This window comes from Falco cherrug, chromosome Z (genome assembly GCF_023634085.1).
Source record: "Falco cherrug isolate bFalChe1 chromosome Z, bFalChe1.pri, whole genome shotgun sequence".
NCBI classification, from domain to species: domain Eukaryota; kingdom Metazoa; phylum Chordata; class Aves; order Falconiformes; family Falconidae; genus Falco; species Falco cherrug.
In genome coordinates this window covers 12476732-12495422 of record NC_073720.1, presented here as the reverse complement: position 1 = coordinate 12495422, position 18691 = coordinate 12476732, and the positions used below count along the sequence as shown (strand labels likewise).

At 39.5% G+C, this 18691-nt stretch overlaps 1 protein-coding gene across 3 annotated transcripts in view; it reads left to right on the top strand.

Annotated features, from left to right (window-relative positions):
- Positions 1–10737, top strand: part of ZFR (zinc finger RNA binding protein) — a 46747-nt gene extending 36010 nt beyond the window's left edge. For 2 of the 3 annotated variants that reach the window (XM_055698894.1, XM_055698892.1), the window contains exons 16-20: positions 3496–3593; positions 4414–4509; positions 7347–7458; positions 7569–7666; positions 8395–10737. In XM_055698894.1, coding sequence (XP_055554869.1) covers positions 3496–3593; positions 4414–4509; positions 7347–7458; positions 7569–7666; positions 8395–8574 — 584 coding nt within the window. In that variant the 3' untranslated portion in view covers positions 8575–10737. Of the gene's footprint in view, positions 1–3495; positions 3594–4413; positions 4510–7346; positions 7459–7568; positions 7667–8394 lie in introns of those variants that run through there. The other variant, XM_055698895.1, reaches the window with a different exon arrangement.
- The last annotated feature ends 7954 nt before the right edge of the window (positions 10738–18691 follow it).

Here is an 18691-nt window from a genome sequence, read left to right as displayed (position 1 = left end):
ACTGTGCAAAATTTTGATACTGATTTCTGCCACAATACTCAATTTCAATGAAGTGGTTTCTGGCCTAATATTCTATGATGTGGACTGAAAATAAAATACATCTCAAATTACTACCATCAATCCCTTGATTTATGCCACCTAAAGGAAACAAATCTGTATTTTTGTCTGACCCACACTTGAGTTAAAATTTATCGTTGTGAGTTTATTCACTGCTGAATGCAGTACTGCCTCTAGGCAAGCAAAATCAAGTTAGATTTATCTTCAAGACACTGAGCAGTGTAATATGGATGTGCAGAAAAGTTCACTGTTGAAACTAGAGCAAATAGAGTACTGAATTGCAAATTATTGCAGCAAAGAAGGCCTTATTACGAAGACTGCTGTTTATTTGCTGCCGAGTAATAGTATATGTTTGTGGTTTTCCTTACTGCAGCTTCTCATGCTCTGTGTCTTACAATGGTTTAAAGTTTTCATTTTCTTTAGCCTGCTTGGGGAGCTAGTTCAGGTGATAAGGAAGGCTTTACCGGAAGAATGAGTTTGAGTAAAGATGAGACTGAGACTTGCACGTGGAGTAGAATCATGTTTGAAGTGTCATAACCCCATTACATGATAAAAGGCTAAAAAAATAAATACAGTGAAATAAAATTGTTAACCGCATAGCTACTGTTTCTTACAGTATTGTGCGTTTGACAGTTTACCAAATCTGACATATTCAAAGTGCTCTTAACCCCTGCTGTGGAATCTTTCCTTCAGCAAACAAAGTGTACATACTTATAAACGCATATATGTGTGCGCGTGTGTCTTTTTTTATCCTTAGCTAACAGCCCCGGTCCAAAGCCTTCTAGCAGAGGGACTTGATTCCTGTCAGGGGTTGCTGCCAGGACATCGGAAGGATTTTTGACCAAGGTTTTCTAAAGCTCAGTGTCACACCTGCCATGCTTTACGAAGGAGGGGGTTTGGATGCATAGTCCTAGCATCTACTGTTACTTTGTGTTTTGGTTTGGTTTTTTTTTCTTTTTGTCTTTGTCTTTCTCCTAGAATTAAGCAGTGTTCACACTAGTCTTGAAATAGTTGGCTGGGTAAAATGTATTTTACATAATAAAACATCAAAATTGATCTACCTGTTAACTTTTAATGAAGAAGTAGTGTGGACACAGCATGTCTAACTGAAGATTAACCCCTTATATTTAGGCTAGTAATAAGCTGCATAGGGTAAGAATTCATGCTTGCTTTTGTAAATTAATTCAGTTTTTTGTCTTAGCTTAACAGAGTGGTAGGTTAGGCATCTGGATTTAGTTAAATAGTCTTTAAGGGGTTAATCCTGAAATGTGAAACAGATGCAAAAATCCACAGATTAAGTATTACAAGAGTATCTTTGATAAGTTTTTTCAATGTATTATTCTCAGTGCAATAGGTGCCTTCGCAACTTCTTTCAGAGTTGACTTTCAGTCTCTTTAAGTTCCAAGGGTATGCATATACCTGTTAGTAGCACATTTTAGATCAACATTTCCAGCACTAAGATTCTCTTCTGTGCATTAAAACTAATTTTTTAGTAAAATTATTTTCCAAATCTTAAGTTTTCAGAGCTAGAAGTAATTGGAATTTCAAATTATGTAATGAATTATTGTGCTAAAAGTTTGCACAGTGTCACCTATTTGCATATTAGTTTTAGAAGAATGTAAACAATTGGCTGATTAGGCTACTGGGCCCAACAACCCATATTTTTATTTTTAATTTCTCGGTCTTACTTTGCCACTTTTTTCCTGCTGTGGGTTTTCTCTAAATGTATTCCTTGTCTCTTATATCCCAGCTGTACTCGTTTCATCAGTTATCTTACCTGGCACCTCTTGTGTAGGTTTGGGTCTGAAGATTTTTTCAGTTTGGTTTTGTTTTATGTGAAAGGAAACACCACTTTAAATGTCATTTGCTCTGTAAAAGCCTTGTTAGTGCACATTTTTGTCTTTCCACTTTAACATATAGCCATATGTTGGAATATCTGTGTGAGAAGATACCTGTGTTCTTCTCAGATTCGTTCTTATTTTGAAATCCCTCCCCCTTTTAGCCCTGTGCAGAGCAATGGGACTATCCTATAAAAAATGTTCGAATCTGAATGTAGTACTTCAGATTAAATTTAATTATTATATTGCAAAGTTGTACCACCATGTTCATTCATGGCTTTTGACGTCTTGGTATAGTAAATTATCCTGCTATTTATTTCACATTTTTATAAAATAGGTGGTTTCAGAGCTGTCTTTATGCAGCTTCTCTAAAAGCTTCTCATTTCAGGCATGTATTATGAGTCTTAATACACCTTTTTTTCTTAAAATTTTATTTTATTCTCTGATTTACCTAAATTTATATCTTGCTGGATTAAACTGTATTGTTCCATACAGCCAGCTTCTGTGAAATGAGTGCCATCGAGTGAGGGCTTTTTGCTTTGTCTTGTCTGGTATATCACCAGTTATGCTACCAATAAACTTTATCACTAGTCACAATAGCCATTTTCATAATTAGTAAAACAAAGACCTTTTAAAGCTGGTTACTGCCTTATATCTGTGCAATTTTTAGGTAACCTGAGGATACCGTTTCACATTGTTCAGTGGTTTCAGTTTCATTGATCCAAACACTTCCGAAAGGGACTGTGGTCTCTTCCGTTTCAGTAACAAAGCAATCAGCTTGGTAATTGAATCCTTCTCTGAACATTTAAATACACAAAAGCTGCTATATTTTCTTTATCTTTCAGACGTTCTCTTTAAACTGTTCCTTGCTTTTCTTTCTCCTGCTGAATCTCCAGCAAAGCAGTCCCTTTTCAGATCCTTCCTTGGCTCCTGAATGATACTGGAGCACATGCATTATGGGCCGAGGAATTTTATTTGTATGAGTAAGAGAGAGGGCACTAGAAAGTAGTAGAACTCTCTAGTACTGAAGAAGACTTCACATTCCTTTAGCCAGGTTTTTAAAGCAAAATAATTCCAAGTTTAAAGTATGGTAAAAATAACTTCATTACTAAACATCTAGTGCTTTTGTTATGCTTAGTTTTTCTTGTAAGAGTAGGTCCCAAATAATACATGACCATTAAAATTTACAAGAAACCTAAGTCTGAATATTTCTACTTGGTTAAAGTGGATTTTTGTGTTCCTTCTGTCTTGTGTTCTCTGTGCTGGTGCACTGTGTCCAACCATCCTTCCTTTAGTATTTAATTTTAGGGGATATGTGTTTTTTCTGGTGTTAGCTTAAATAAAGAAATACTACGCATTGCATAATCTGCAATGCATTTGAAAATAATCTCAGAGCTAAAGTATAATATGCTCTTGATCTTCATATTGGGTTGATGCCCTAATCCTAATTGAATGGCTTTTGTTGAACATTTACGTTTGTTGTTCAAGGGTTTAAATTTCAAATGGCATGTGTGACATTGAAGCTACTTTAAGGAAGTGTCTTGCTCACCTGGTCAAACACCCATTCCTCACTGCATTTTGCCAATTCAATCCATTTTAGATGTAACCTCGGGTATGGTGAAAGACCCACCGGACGTCTTGGACAGGCAAAAATGCCTTGACGCTCTGGCTGCTCTACGCCACGCTAAGTGGTTCCAGGTTCGGAACATCATTTTACTTTCTTCTTGTAGCCTTATGAGAGATTAGTTCAGTTGCAATATAAATGTTTAATTGTGTGAAAACACTCAGCGTTGTTCATGCTAATAATACTTAATATTTTTCGGGTCCCTAAATTTAAACGTAGAAGTTCGAGTATGGAGGAACTGCTTTATGCAGTTATTGCTCATTTGACATGATTTTTTTTTCTGGTCATTGAGAAGGCGACATTGAAAGCTTGACTCACTTGGGGTGATCATATGTTGTATATTTGTTATATATTCCATAAGGCTGCAGAGTAACTTTGCTTTAAATAATGGAATATGTGTTTAAAGCTTTGTGTTTAGATTTAAGACTTTATTTCATATTTCTTTAAGTGCATTAAGTGTAGGGAATGAAAGGTGAGAAGCAACTGTTTGGTTTAGTGACTTTGCAGTCTGGCAAAGGCACAATAAAGAAACCAAACAGATTCCCTTGACCTTTCAGTCTCTATACCTATTTCTTAAATCTTTACTTTATCCTTTTTATTTCTAATATAGAAAGACACTGTATTTACTGTTACAAGTGAATATAGGTCAAAGTGTACAGGGGATCAAGAAATGTTATTCTTGTATAACCTGTGCACTTTGACTTCTACCACCTTAAATTACTAACCCTGTATAAAATACTGCTGTAAATGGCAGCTCATGGAATAAAGTTGTAGAATGATTTGTTTCAATCTTGTATCCGAGCTTCCATTGAACAGTGGTGTTTTAGTCTTTCAACAAGTCCTATTTGCTGTAAGTGCTGGGATTAATTAATTTGATTTTGTATTGCTCTCAAGGCTAGAGCTAATGGTCTCCAGTCCTGTGTGATTATCATACGCATTCTTCGTGACCTCTGTCAGCGGGTTCCAACTTGGTCTGATTTTCCAAGCTGGGTGAGTAATGTTCTTTTGAATGAGTGCTTTTAATACACTTGATACTGCCAGTAAAGAATAGGGAGGTGTTACTACAGTTTTTAAATGTAGACTTTTTCAAGAAGTAATGTAAGAATTGAGGGCCGAGGTTTTTTGGTTTATTTTCCCAACAAATAATCCAGATTCCCTCTAAAAATTTAATTTTCTCAGGTTTTGTCATTTGGAGCTGGGTTTTCTTTTTTTTGCCCCAGAAGGAATTTTTTTGTTCTTTTGCATTCTTTGTCGATAGTATTCTTATTCTAGGTTTTAGCATTTTTTCCTTTACTTGGTATAAAATAATCTATTTTTTTTCTAACCACCTACTCTGAATTGCTTGGAGTTTACTGAAACTTACTTAAAAAAATTTCAGCTGTACTCATATAGTTCTGTGCTAACAGAAAGGCTGCTTGAAAGAGTAAATCACAGTAATTCCTGTGATTAATATGCCCCTTCTGCAATATCAGATACCACAGTACTTCAGTACAGCGTGGTATTGCATCACCGTTAGCATTGTAATCAGTGTCACTTAAACCTCTACGTTATCTGTGAAACGTATTGTAGTAAACTTAGCTTTGACTGTTTTGTTTCACAGACTAAATCCTGTTGCACTGTGCTGCTTCCTTTTCAGTTGTGGCAGGAAGAGCGCTAACATTGTCAAGACAGTTTGAACAGTTGGCATTATTTCAATGAAAAATGTTTTACAACTGTACTAAGTTTGCAGTCAATTTTTTTAAAATTACTTCTGATAGTATTTATTGCATCTGGAAAAAAATGTTGGGCAGCTATTTCTGCTTTTTAAATATTTAAATTAAGAAAAAGTACTACCAGTTACATTTCATGAAAGATAACAGTGTACAAATATAGCTTAAAAGATGCAAAGAGGTATATGAATGCCCTCTTAATATGACTGCCATGCTGAGCTGCCAAAGAATAAGCCATGGCATACCTTTAGAAAAGCCTCCTTAGAACTATTGCAACACACAGCAAACGTGTAGATAAGAGCAAAGAATATTGTTTATTTCTCACGTTACCTGTTCTAAGGCACATCCTGGAGGGAAGAGATGTGTGAGGCAGTGTGTCAGGCCTAGCTGTGTCTCAGTTCTCACCAAAAGTGATTCCTGATTTGCTCCCAGTACCTAATGCATTGTCAGTGACATGAATCAACATTGAAGTCTGTATAGTCAGCTGTTCTTTTGGCCCGTTGGCAAAGTCTTACTAATAAAAACAATGACAGAACAAAAATGGTGATTTTATATATATTTTCTGCTAGTCATAGGTGGAATTTCATAGATTGAAGAAATTGTATTTTTCTGGGTACAGAACTTCTAACCTGTGTGCTAGAAGCCTGTTACAAAACAGAGTTGCCAGAGCTTTTAAAAAAGAACCTAAGCAGTTTTAAAATAGAAGAAGTCTAAATGTGGGCATTAGTAGCACCCTCTTTATGTACCTAAAAATAAAAACTAAATTAGAGGAATTTTGTCAAGTTCCTACAAGTTAGAAGGAACTATTATTCAAAGTCAGCTTTTTTCAAACTTGAAATCCAGCCTTTCATGCACACACACACACTAGGGCATCATAATTCAAATTTTCCTAGGATTAAGTTGTAGGCTTTAGTGTATTGTATGAGGATCCAAAAGAACTAGACTTGAATAAATGCAAAAACACGATCTTCTGGGTTTTTTCCCTGCTGTATTTTGCTACATACTTGAAAACCAAATTACTTTTGCTAAATCCTGAGTGATCCAGTGGGAGTATGGAAATACCATGCTTAAGAATTGACATTTGTCAGTTAAGTGAAGCTAAAATAAAAAGGAACGGGCACCCTTGGTGCAGGATTGTAATCAACATTGCCTATAGTTACTTGCATGCATCAGAATAGGCATTTACTCCTAGAAAGTAAAATTAAAAGGCAACATTTGAATGACTGTAAACTCAGTGGGAAGGGGAAGGACCAAACACCAAACCCCCAGAAAAACCACCAAAACCCAACACACATGCACATTGTATGAGAATTAAAATTGACAAAGAGGAAACATCCATTTAATGCTGAAAAAAACCAAAGGAAAGCTGTTTACTTTTGCAAATAACTTTTATAGGTTTGTCTGGAAAAAACTGTCTAATAAAAGTAAGCTATGGAAATATTCACAGGAAATAAAGATCTAAAATAAAGCTAATAATTTTAAACCATTTTAACTAATATGACATATAAAATTTACTAAACCTGTTTATCATCAAGGGGTTTTTACACTTGGCTAACATATGAATTAGTGTTAGCGTACATCCAGGACAAAACTTGCTGTGAACTTCAGTTTTGCTAAACTGAAGAACTACTAACCACTTAAATGCTAAACAATCACTAAATTTTTGATGCTTTATGTTTCCATGCTGTGGAAAAAAATACATATTTCTACAGCATCCCATTAATTTCATTAGGTATACTGTGTGTGCTTTACTCATGTGACTGACAGGTTCAGGTGACCTACCACGTTTCATACTCTTTCAAACAATGTCAAACAAGTTGTCTATCTGCATGTAGGCTCCTACTGTATAAATTTCTACAAAACTGTTGAACAACTTGTAATGAGAAGTAGCATATCGGTATCATACTCAGTGTTAGTCTTGCACCAGCTTTCTTTTTATTAAACTTTATGAAATACCGGGGTTTTCTTTTTTTTTCCCATTTTATCTGAAAGCGTTTTATGATGATTAATGTTCTTCAGAATTCCAGATTCAAAAGTTCTGTATTGAACAACAGTAGGAGCTTTTTTCTGTTTTAATCTGTCTTCTAAATTGGCTGGATTTTCTTATTGTTGGTTTAGGCTATGGAGTTGCTTGTGGAAAAAGCCATTAGCAGCGCTACAGGGCCACAGAGTCCTGGGGATGCACTGAGAAGAGTTTTTGAGTGTATATCTTCTGGCATCATCCTTAAAGGCAAGTTGCATTTGATTGGTGTCTGTATACTTATGCTTAACTAATGTAAAATCTGTAATCTTGATTGAAATAAGGTGGAGATGTGCTACTAATTAACCTGACCATTGCAGGTGGTCCTGGCCTTCTGGACCCTTGTGAAAAAGATCCCTTTGATACACTTGCTGTAATGACAGACCAGCAACGAGAGGATATTACTTCGAGTGCACAGGTCAGGAAGCACGTGTGTGTAACTAAATTTGATTAATGGTTTTGGTGGTTTTTGGTTTGTGTTTGTTTTTTTTTTTAAATGGAGCTATATATATGGACATGAATTTTCCTTTCTTAGAATACAGTCCAATCTTAACAGTCTTAAGCTAGGCAATGAACACATCACAACAGAGGATGTATGACTGTTCATTTTTGCCCTAAAGTGAACATATTTTTCTGAAAAGTTTGAAGCACTCCCAACTATGTGTGTCTGTAAAGGTGCTCACTCTACAGACCATGTTACTAGATACAGAACTGCCTTGACATGTAATATTTTATGAATAAATCTTTGTGGGTGTAGTTTTCAATATTTATTATATCCACATACAGTACTGACCATTCACACTTGCATCTTAAGAGGTTACTGCCCCTGCCTCTTCATTTGATCCTATTGCTGAAGATAACTAACATGTAATGGGACGTGTGACAAGCCTTGGCTGCTTCAGTGCAAGTCCAGCAGCTAAAACACATGTGCATTATTTTTAAGCTAAGATGATGTACTTTGTATAGAAGCAGTAAATGTGACATACATGTTTTATTATGTTGATTTTGTTGGGGGAAGGAAGAGGGGATAGTGAGAGCTAAAGATATCATCATACACTGTTAATGTTCTTCATTAATTGCTTGACAAAGTACTGAAAATTGATGTTTGTTTCTAACAGAAATACCTTCTTTCTACCCTTTTTCTAGTTTGCACTGAGACTCCTTGCATTCCGTCAAATACACAAAGTTTTAGGAATGGATCCATTACCACAGATGAATCAACGCTTCAACATCCATAATAATCGTAAAAGGAGAAGGGACAGTGATGGGGTTGATGGTTTTGAAGCGGAGGGGAAAAAAGACAAAAAAGATTATGATAACTTCTAAAATGTTTGTCATCACTGCTATAATGGAAGGTGATAAAAACTCCATTTGTTGCCTTGCTTTTACTTCATTCATAATAATGTCTGTTTAAAACATCCAAAACCAACTTAGGAATTAGATATTGAAGAGAAAAACCTAGCTCTTCTGTGAGATTATGAATATTTTAATGGATGTACTGTACCAGACAAATTATGGATGGAAAGACTGCAAATGGAAACTCTGTTGTTGAAAGAAAAAGTTTCCCTCATTGCATTTTCTTTAAATGTGTTGCTACCTTCTAACTTTTTTTGTCTTTTATTAACAAGTATGTTGTCTTCTTGACTGTATTTAATGCAGCATTTGTGCTTCTGTTGCGAAGTGTATTGATTTTTTATTTAGAAGTTTTTTGTTTGCCTTTGACACTAGTTGTATAAGTTACTTTGTGTTAGGTAGTATAAACTGTTCCCCTCCCAATTAATACTTTACAGAACTTTTTTTTGTAAAGTGAGACTGCAGGATTATGTTTTTTTTCTAAATGTGAGGGAGTTACAGCATATAATTATCCTGCCATTTGAGTGCTCAGAATTAAATGTTTTTGCCAATCTTGTGGCATTTGTCCCCTTAGTGTGATATAACGGTGTAATTAAGACAAATTTGTGTTAATCTAATCAAGTTTGCTGTTAGTTGTGCATTAGCAGTATAAAAGCTAATATATACAGTATGGTCTTTCAACAGTTCTAAAGCAGCTGCATAATTGATCAAAGTTTTGCATGATGTTTTGGTTAATAGAAGGGCTTTTAAAACTATTATTTTAGGTTAAATGCGTAGGCCTTTGTATGATTGACTTGGTGACATAGCAAGGCCAAAAAATAACTTTCTGAATTTCTTTTCTCAACATAAAAACAAAAGTGGGAATTTCCCGTTTAGACAAAGTTAGTCATTTTCTTTTCAGTCAACTCTGTTGATGCGATATTAATGCCTCTCAGCCCTTAAAATAAATGTTTGTCATATCAGTGCCTGTGAGGTTATTCCTTATAGCTATTCCTGTATGAACTCTCTGTGATTTTCTTTTCAATAATTCAAACTTTAAAAGTGAAGTATTACTGAAAAAGTGAAGGTTATCAAAGAAAAAACCCAGAAAATTATTTGATGTGGCCATAGTGTATGCTTATGTCTCTTTCAAAAAGCTAAATATAGCAGTGGTGTAAGTAAAGTTACATCACACTGTTGTTGTATGCTTTAATACACAGGTGTGATGTGTTGTCACAGCACTACAGTGGAATACAGAAATAAAAACTAAAATTTATTAAATTACTAAAATTCATTATACACTGGAGACTGAAGTTTCAATCTGTTCTGTATGTATTATGCTTTGTTGCAAACCCATAAAACACAGATTAACATAGACTAACATTCCGGTACCTACTTTATCAATGGCTGTAGGAAAGTATCGCACATTACGAAGATCATTTGTTATTTATGGTACCATTCATTTAAAAATCCTTTTGTTCCATTTTGAGATCGAATTTATCTTTGACCTTTTTAATAAGTAACTCTTGGAGTCGGGGGGATGCTTCTCTTAGCAACACCTTTTGCTACCAGCATGGCCCTATGGAATAAAAATACAATGTTTTAGAAGAACAGAGGGAATCTAAAGAATCAATTCAGAAAATTTGATACAGTGTTCTTTAATCATCAGAGTGCAATTTCTAAAGGAGTGATTATTAGTGGTTAGCAAATAAAGGAAAAGTTTTCTCATTGTAGGAAAAATTTCTTACTTCAGAAATTTAGGAAGCAGAAATGTTTTGAAGTTATTTTAAAAAAAGATTACACTAGTTTCTGTTGTCCAGCCTTCACGCATACCTCCAAGTATATGCTTGTTCTTAGTCTTTTTTTAAGAGGGTATCTTGCTGCCACAGTGTCTAGTTAGTCATTACTATTTATTTTGAAAGCTACAGGTGCTATTCGTGTGGCTATTCAACTCCATACCAAAGTTTCTTTCATCGTAAAGCAAACTTGTCTGTTCAGGCACGTGACCCTAAAATTTAGGATTAAAAAGGTCAAAGATGTATTTGGATTTCCTGTATTTTTGTTATACTGGCTTTGAACTCCTAACCTGTTTCTGGATCTTTTGAAATACTGTACATTTAAAGTGATTCCACATTAAATATGAAGCTGTGACCATGATTTTTGTGCTGTGGTGAAGCGTGAATTTTCAGTTCATTTCTGGGTTTCTTGCTCATTTTAATGGGCTATTTTAGGTAATTTCTGACTCTTGTTAGCTGGAGAGGAATGGAAAAACAAGGTTTTAAGAAGCACATAGCTAGCTTTGACTTTAAATATTACACTGAGCACTTAGGAAGACAAAAATGAGACCAAGTAATCAATTTATGAACAAGTAATCATTTTAATATCCTGTGTCTTGGTAATGCTAGTAGTTTACTAATAAGTAGTGTTTGCCTTTTTTATTCAGCAAGTCTATGTTAAATATCAAAAGCCCAAACACCTTAGTCGTCATACATAAAAGAGAAGGGTACACAGCAAGAGTTTTCCCCTCAGTGCTCACCTTAGAGGAACAGTTGGTGAAAATGTGAGCTGTTCTGTTTTGAAGCTTTTTCAAACTTTACTTGTCTGCCTAGTTTATAAGTCTGTCGTCCTGTCTGTGAGCAGTGTGGTTTCACATGGGTTCCTGTACAGAGGCACTGCTGGAAATTAAAGTCTATTGGATGTAGTCCATCGATTTCGTGCCCTTTATGGAATTCTAGATAAATTGTTAGAGCTATTGAATGTGGTGGGTTCATTTGCTGCTTCTATTTTTAGACCTATTTCACTACTCAGAAGTGATTTAATATTACTTAAAGTTCTTTTACGTAGCAAATTTCTGAGAGTTGGAATTAACTTTAAATATTCCTACAACAATTTGCATGCAGGTTTAACATTCTTGTTGCTGGTTGAGTCTCTGCTGATCATTTGTACGTTAAGTATTGACACAACGCCAAATTAATTTCTTTATTAAGCAATTAAGACTTATTTGGGCTAGCCAAATGGATTTTAATATCATAGTATGAATAACAGAGGAGGGGGGAAGTAGTAGACACAATTTGCAATCTGTTTTTTTCCCCACTGATTATATTGTAGGTTTACAAAGTACAGTGATAGATTGAACACACACATCTATTTTCCTTCTGTTTGTTTTGGGTTTTTTTCTCTGACAGCTGTAAGCCAAAGAGCTTTCTAACCAAAAAGGCTAGCAAATTAAATTTGTACTGAGAGTTTCTTTTTTAAATCCTCTCAAGAGTTCTTTTTTTCCTTCATCATGGTGTTTCTCAGCCCTTTTAAAATGAAACAGAAACCTCATCTTTTGGGAATAAAAAAAACAACCAAGGAGTGTCATCTGCAGAGTTACCACCATGGTTTTGATTTATATCCAAATAAAAATCAGGCTTCATTCTGTAAATATCTCCTTAATTCTTATTTCTCCCATTTTGTTCAACTTTCTCATTTGGATTATGAAAATGTGCATATATATCTGTAGTACTGAAAGAAGTATTCAGGGTTTTTTTCTTCAACTGCTTTCTGGTGTTTTGCAGTTTCCATTTTAAGAAATGCTGCCCTAGTAATACTGGCCAAGTGAGAAGTTCCTGACAGAATCACCTAAAGGTCATTGTCTTTTGTGGGTACATGACTGGCAGTTGCTGTGGTTCTTTATCCCGCACAGTGCACGCATTCCCATTTAACATAGCCTTAACACACCTGCATTAGCAAGTGTCATCATTAGGTAATCTTCTTTAACGTGTCTGTTTTCTTAAACTATTTTGCAGAGCCATGGCCATTAATATTTATTCTGAAGCCAGTAATTCGTTTGTTGCAGAGTAGTCTGAAGCCTATCAGCTTTTGGAGGCTCAGTCTAGCTTTAATATTTTCACGTGTATTCTACATCAATCCTATTTCAGGTTGATATCCTAAATCCAAAGAAGCTTAGAATGGCACCAAGGAACTTCTGTGGATTTTTGAAGTTTCCTATATTCAAAAATCTTAAGATTGCAGAACGGAATAGCTGACCAAGAAAAAATAAAGTTTTTTCTGCAGTAAAAGGTTAACATTAAAAGGGGGAGACAAAAGCCTCTTGTTTCTGTGTGAGAATCACAAACCTTGCTCCTGAAGTAAGCTTTTTTTTTTTTTTTCCTTTTCTGCATGCTGCATTGTGTATTAGTTGTGTGCATATATGATTAGAAAGTCATGCCCTGAATGTGTAAGGCAGCCTTATCACAGACTTCTGGCAAACATTTAAATTTGCCAGTGATTTGCTGGTTATACAAGTTTAATGTTTCCTTACCAAGACAGTAAGCTGAGCTGCATTGCTAACGGTGCAAGTCAGGACAATACAGGAGGGGTGAAGGTGCTCTGATGCAGGGCTTCACTGACATGTGACGTGCTCCTGGGGTATGTGCTGCTCCATAGGGGGCAGGTTTCTCAGAGGTCCCGGCCCATAGCTGCCAGCCCCATATGGATACTCAGTATGCCTTAGGATGTCCAGGATAGCATTGTTTAGGTGATAACCATGTATTTGCATGCGTGAGAGGAAAGTGAAGGTACTTCTAAGAATCAGAGCCAGTGTGGTCCAGAGTGTTGCCAATACGTTCATGTGAAACTGCAGCTCTGAGTAGGTGGAATAATCCTGAAGGAAACATTGTGGTGTCGGAGCGTGCTTGTCACAGTAAAGTGCCTATAATTAAATGCCATCCCAGTTTCTCCCAGTAACTTCAGTAATCTTTTTTCAGTGTGTTTTGTAAGTGGAGAGGGAATGGAATAGAATATGATAGAATAGAATATTTCAGCTGGAAGGGACGCACAACGGTCACCTAGTCCAGCCGCCTGACACCGCTTCAGGGCTGACCAAGGGTTAAAGCTCGTTACTAAGGGCATTGGCCAAATGCCTCTGAAGCACTGACAGGCCTGGGGCATCGCCCACCGCCCCAGGAAGCCTGTTGCAGTGTCTGACCACCCTCTCGGTGAAGAAGTGCTTCCTGACGTCCAGTCTGAGCCTCCCCTGGCGCAGCTTTGAACCCTTCCCGCGTGTCCGTCAGCGGATCCCAGGCAAAGGGATCAGCACCTCCCTCCCCACGCCCCCTCCCCAGGAAGCTGCAGAGAGCAGCGAGGTCGCCCCTCAGCCCCCTTTGCTCCAAACCAGATGAGCCCAGAGCCTCAGCCGCCCCGCGCAGGCCATGCCTTCCCGCCCTCCCACCAGCGCTGTTGCCCTCCTCTGGGCGCCTTCGAGGACCTTCACACCCTTCTGAAATGGCGGGGCCCAGCACCGCGCACAGCACCCGGGGTGAGGCCGCACCGGCGCTGGATGCGGTGGGACGTCGCCCCTTCTGAGCGGCGGGGTGGGCTGCCTTTGGTGCCCCCGGGATGCGGTTTGTGCCTCGGCTGCCCGGGCACTGCTGGCTCACTGAGCCGGCTGCCCCCAGCACCCCGACCCCTTCCTGCAGGGCTGCTCTCCAGCCGCGCCTCTCACGGTTTGTGCCCCGTGTCACTCCATCCAGGAGCAGAATCCAGCATTTGGACTTGTTAAACTTCGTCCCCTTAATCACTGCCCAACGCTCCAATCTATCTAGATTCTCTGCAAAGCCTCCTGTCTCTCAAAAGAGTCACCCACGTGTCCTAGTTTGGATCATCAGCAAACTTGCTAATGGTGCATTTAACTCCTGCATCCAGGTCATTGATAAATATATTGATCAAAACAATGTGTACATGACTTTCCCCTTATTTCTCATATGCAGCAACCAGCTTTCTATGGCCTTAAGCATCAAGAACATCACCCAACACATTTTCATTCCTAAATGTATTGTTTCCAGTAATGCATCCTGTTTCATAGCACCACAGCATGGTCAGGGTTGGAGGGCACAGATCATCTAGCCCAACCCCCTGCTAAAGCAGGGTCTCCTAGCGCAGGTTGCACAGAGTCGCATCCAGGCAGGTTTTGAATGTCTCCAGAGCAGGAGATGCCACAACCTCTCTGGGCAGCCTGTTCCAGGGCTCTGTCACCCTCAAGGTGAAGAAGTTCTTCCCCAGATTCAGATGGAGCTTCCTGTGCTGCAGTTTGTGCCCAGTGCCCCTTGTCCTGTCGCGGGGCACCACTGAGAAGAGCCTGGCCCCGTCCTCTGGACATTTGTCCTTAAGATACTTGTAGACATTGGTAAGATCCCCTCTCAGCCTTCCCAGGCTAAAGAGGCCCAGCTCCCTCAGCCTTTCCTCACCAGGCAGATGCTCCAGTCCCCTGATGGTCTTTGCAGCCCCCACCGGACCCTCCCCAGCAGTTCCCAGTCCCCCCTGAACTGGGGAGCCCAGCACTGGGCACAGCACTGCAGGTGGGACTCACCAGGGCAGAGCAGAGGGGGAGGATCCCCCCTCGACCTGCTGGCCCCGCTCCTCCTCATGCCCCCCAGGGTCCCACTGGCCTGCTTGGCCACCGGGGCACACAGCTGGCCCACGGGCAACTGGCTGCCCACCGGGGCACACAGCTGGCCCGTGGGCAACTGGCTGCCCAGCAGCACTCCCAGGTCCTTCTCCGCAGAGCTGCCCCCCAGCAGGTCACCCCAGCCTGTGCTGGTGCCTGGGGCTGTCCCTCCCCAGGGGCAGGACCCTACACGTGCCCCTGTTGAACTTCATGAGGTTCCTCTGCCCGACTCTCCAGCCTGTCCAGGTCTCTCTGAACGGCAGCGCAGCCTCCTGGTGTGTCAGCCGCGCCTCTTCACTTCAAGTTCATTATAATTTTGGTGGTCTTTTACAGAACCAAGGGAGCATACATTTTAGCAGAAAAACATCTGTTCTTCCCTGCCTTTTTCCCTATCATGGTCAATCACTCAATAGTTGCATTTTTCCAGTAAGTATTCGTGTTTGAGAAGAGAGAAGAAAGGGGGGAAAACCCAAGAAAAATTATATCAAAAAGAACAGAACTGATTAAATGGGTCCAACTAAAGAAATAAAATCAGCAAGTCCATTAGAGAGCTACAAAGCTAAACTAAAAATGGAAGGAAAGTTAAATCAATTAGTAAAACACTCAACTACAAACTGCAAAAATTGTGGGGGAAAATGAAGGAAATGCTCTATGTTGTGCAGAGAGAAGACCTGGTCTAGTACATGATTTGCCACCCATGAAGCAACTGCAGTGCTCCATGAAAATATAGAAGAAAAAAAGAAGTGCCAGGTGACTGAGGAGATTGAGACTGAAATGGTTTAGGCCAGCTGAGCTGAGGTGTTAATAAATGCTGCATGAACTGTCACTACAAACGAGCTGGGAGGAAAGGTGAAAGGAAAGATTGAGACAAGGGACTGACCTTTCCTGCATCTATCCCACTACACAGACAAAACTGTACATCTGGTGGCCATGCCTTGCTCCTCCTGTACATGTGAGTGAAGAGGCGAGTGTTGAAGGGTGTGTGAGCACACTTCTCCAGACGCTTGTAAATCAGAATGAATGCTGCACAGCCAAAAAAAGAGTGCGATTTCAGCAGGCTCAGCTAGGCTGGTATTTGAAGCGTCTCTGGTGGGTTGGCAGCAGCAGAGAGCACTGTGTTGCCACCAGCAGCTTCCATTTGGAAAGGCAGAATTCATTTTCACCTTGCTGTGACAAGCACTAAGCTAAAACTGATGTTTCAGCTGCTCCAGCATTCCTCTCTATTGCCAAAGAATGCATTTTGAAAGAGTTTTAAAATAATAATAAAAAAGAGATGCAGCAAAGTTGCCATGGCAGCAAAAATCCAGCACAACATCTGTGCTAGTGCACAAGAAGAGAGCAGCAGTTAGAAACGCTATTAGGACTGTCTCATGAATAAATTAAAAGCAAATACTTTTGGGGGTAAAGAAATAAAACATTTCAGGGTGGGCACAGGAGAAGGGAGAAGAGAGATTCAGTTAGTCCAGAGGGACAAGGGGGCTGCAAAGAATTCATGAGCTATAGAAGTTCTCCAAGGTAAGGATTCCTGCTGAGGAAGGTGACCTGAGAAAGAGGTTATAGAGGAAGACTTGGTAAAATGTGTGTCAGAAGAGTATAACTGGCAAAATATTGAGAACAGAAGGAGAGGGACATTTCAGCTGCAATTCTTGTGTGAGGAGATAATGTGCATTTTTGCTTTCTTTCAGCCATTTCTTAAGGTTCTTGCAGCTGCTGCCGGGGTGTTTTCAGGGCAATAGATTCAGGATAAACGTTCCTCATACAGCAGTGGTAAATCATAAACCAGGATTCTAGACGCTTTAGCTGACATCCCCAGCATGTTCTCCAGCATATCTAAAGGCATAACGTGCCAATTAACAAGCTGTGTGACCAGTTCAGAGCTCCTGTTACAGGAGTAGCCAGGGCTGAAGTGTTTCCCAAGGAGCAGTGAAGCACAGTGAGAGAAAACAGACCTGAAAGCCAAGAGCTTTGAACAAAGTCCCCACCGGAAAGTTCCACCGACCCTCTGCTGGTTTGTACACTCTCCCTGAGGAACAGTCCCTCTACAAGTGTCACCCACACATCAGACAAGAACAGAAAGTTTAAAATAGCTTACTTCCTTGGGAACACCTTCTGGAGTTCTCGATGTGGAGGTGAGTGCTGCAGTCCCCGGGACAAACATTTCCAAATACCATCCAACAGTCAGGTGAGCCAAATTCCTATGCAGACATCAGGGTGAACACATTTTAATACTAGAAAGTTTGGTCAAGGAACTTTTCAAAGGCCTGGAGCTGAAAACCACAGAAATTCTGGAGAAAAATCTTCTACAGAATCAAAGACAGTTTCTAACAGGGAAGAATAAATGGGTTTATGAGATTTCTTTCACAAGATTTGCTGCCTCTGCAAAGTTTGCTTCTTCAAGGATGCATTTGTCTTAGCCAAATATAGGTTTACCTTGCCTAGACAAAGGCCTTTTCGGAGTCAGGGACAAAACTGGGAAGCTAGAGCCAGCCTCTAGATTCATATTTGTGTTTTACCATTAGTTTCTGAAAAAAAAAGCAGTGGGTTTGTTCCTGTTTCTTAAATTTTCTGGGCTGAATTTTTTAGCTGCAGCAGCTGTATGGTTGCTGAGGACAACAGCATGAACATTGAGCTGGATGGCTTCTCTCAGTACCCGACGTCCTTGATTAATGACTCACACATGTATTTTTCATTAGGAAATCAAAGCCAAGAGTATGTCAAGGGCCTGGTAGGCAAAGTAAAACAAGCACATTTTTTACTGCGGTCGTGCACTAGGTACAATTTTTACTGCTAACGGAAAGAACGGAACAGACAGGACAACGCCAGCAGAAGCTTCAAGTCTCTGTGTACTTCACAAAGAGAAGAGGCTACTGTCTAGGCTTAATACCAAGTGTTTCTCCCTATGGATACACTGGAACCTGCCTGTCTTGTATTCTGTGACTCAGATGCTGGATGGTTCTCACTAGCTGCTTTCCTCCCAGAGCAGGAGTCATCATGCCCAGTAGGAAAAGCCCTGCAAGGGACAGCTATTCAGCTAGATGGACCAGATTCCCAGCTCTTGATGGACAGCTGAGGTCTTTGCCAAGGACTTTTCATCCATGTTGTGTTTGGAGAAGTTACCTGGGCAGAATGAATTGGGGCCACTCAGTAACTCCATCAAGGACCCCTTGGTACCTTTTTCTGCCACCCACCTCAGGGACTGACATCCAAACTGGAGCTGAATGTTGCTCTTTTCTGGAGTTCATTCCAAGACAGAAGAGTCAGATCAAGCTCTTTGATATCAGGAGGACTGCATAACTCTACCATTCTTGTTTTCTAAGAGCTCATGATCCTTAGCACCTCCCTTTGCACTGTAGGTTGAGAAAAACTGAAGGTTCAAGGTGAGCCCTGATTTAACTTTGCCTCACATCCAGCTGTGGCATTGGCTTTCTCCTGATATGGATGGACTTTGGCTCACCCTTTGGGCACTGTTAAGGAGGAGAAGCCTTCAGTAATTTGGATTTACAGCCTTTTGGAGAATAAAAGGAAGTAATTTGGATTTACAGCCTTTTGGAGAATAAAAGGCAGAGGCTCACCACACAACAAAGAAGTCTCCGTGTGCCCATGAACAAGTAATTGCGTTTGCTTTCAAGAGAGCTAAAAAAAGGTGGGGAACTTCTCTAGCTCCTATGTTCTTGTTTCTGA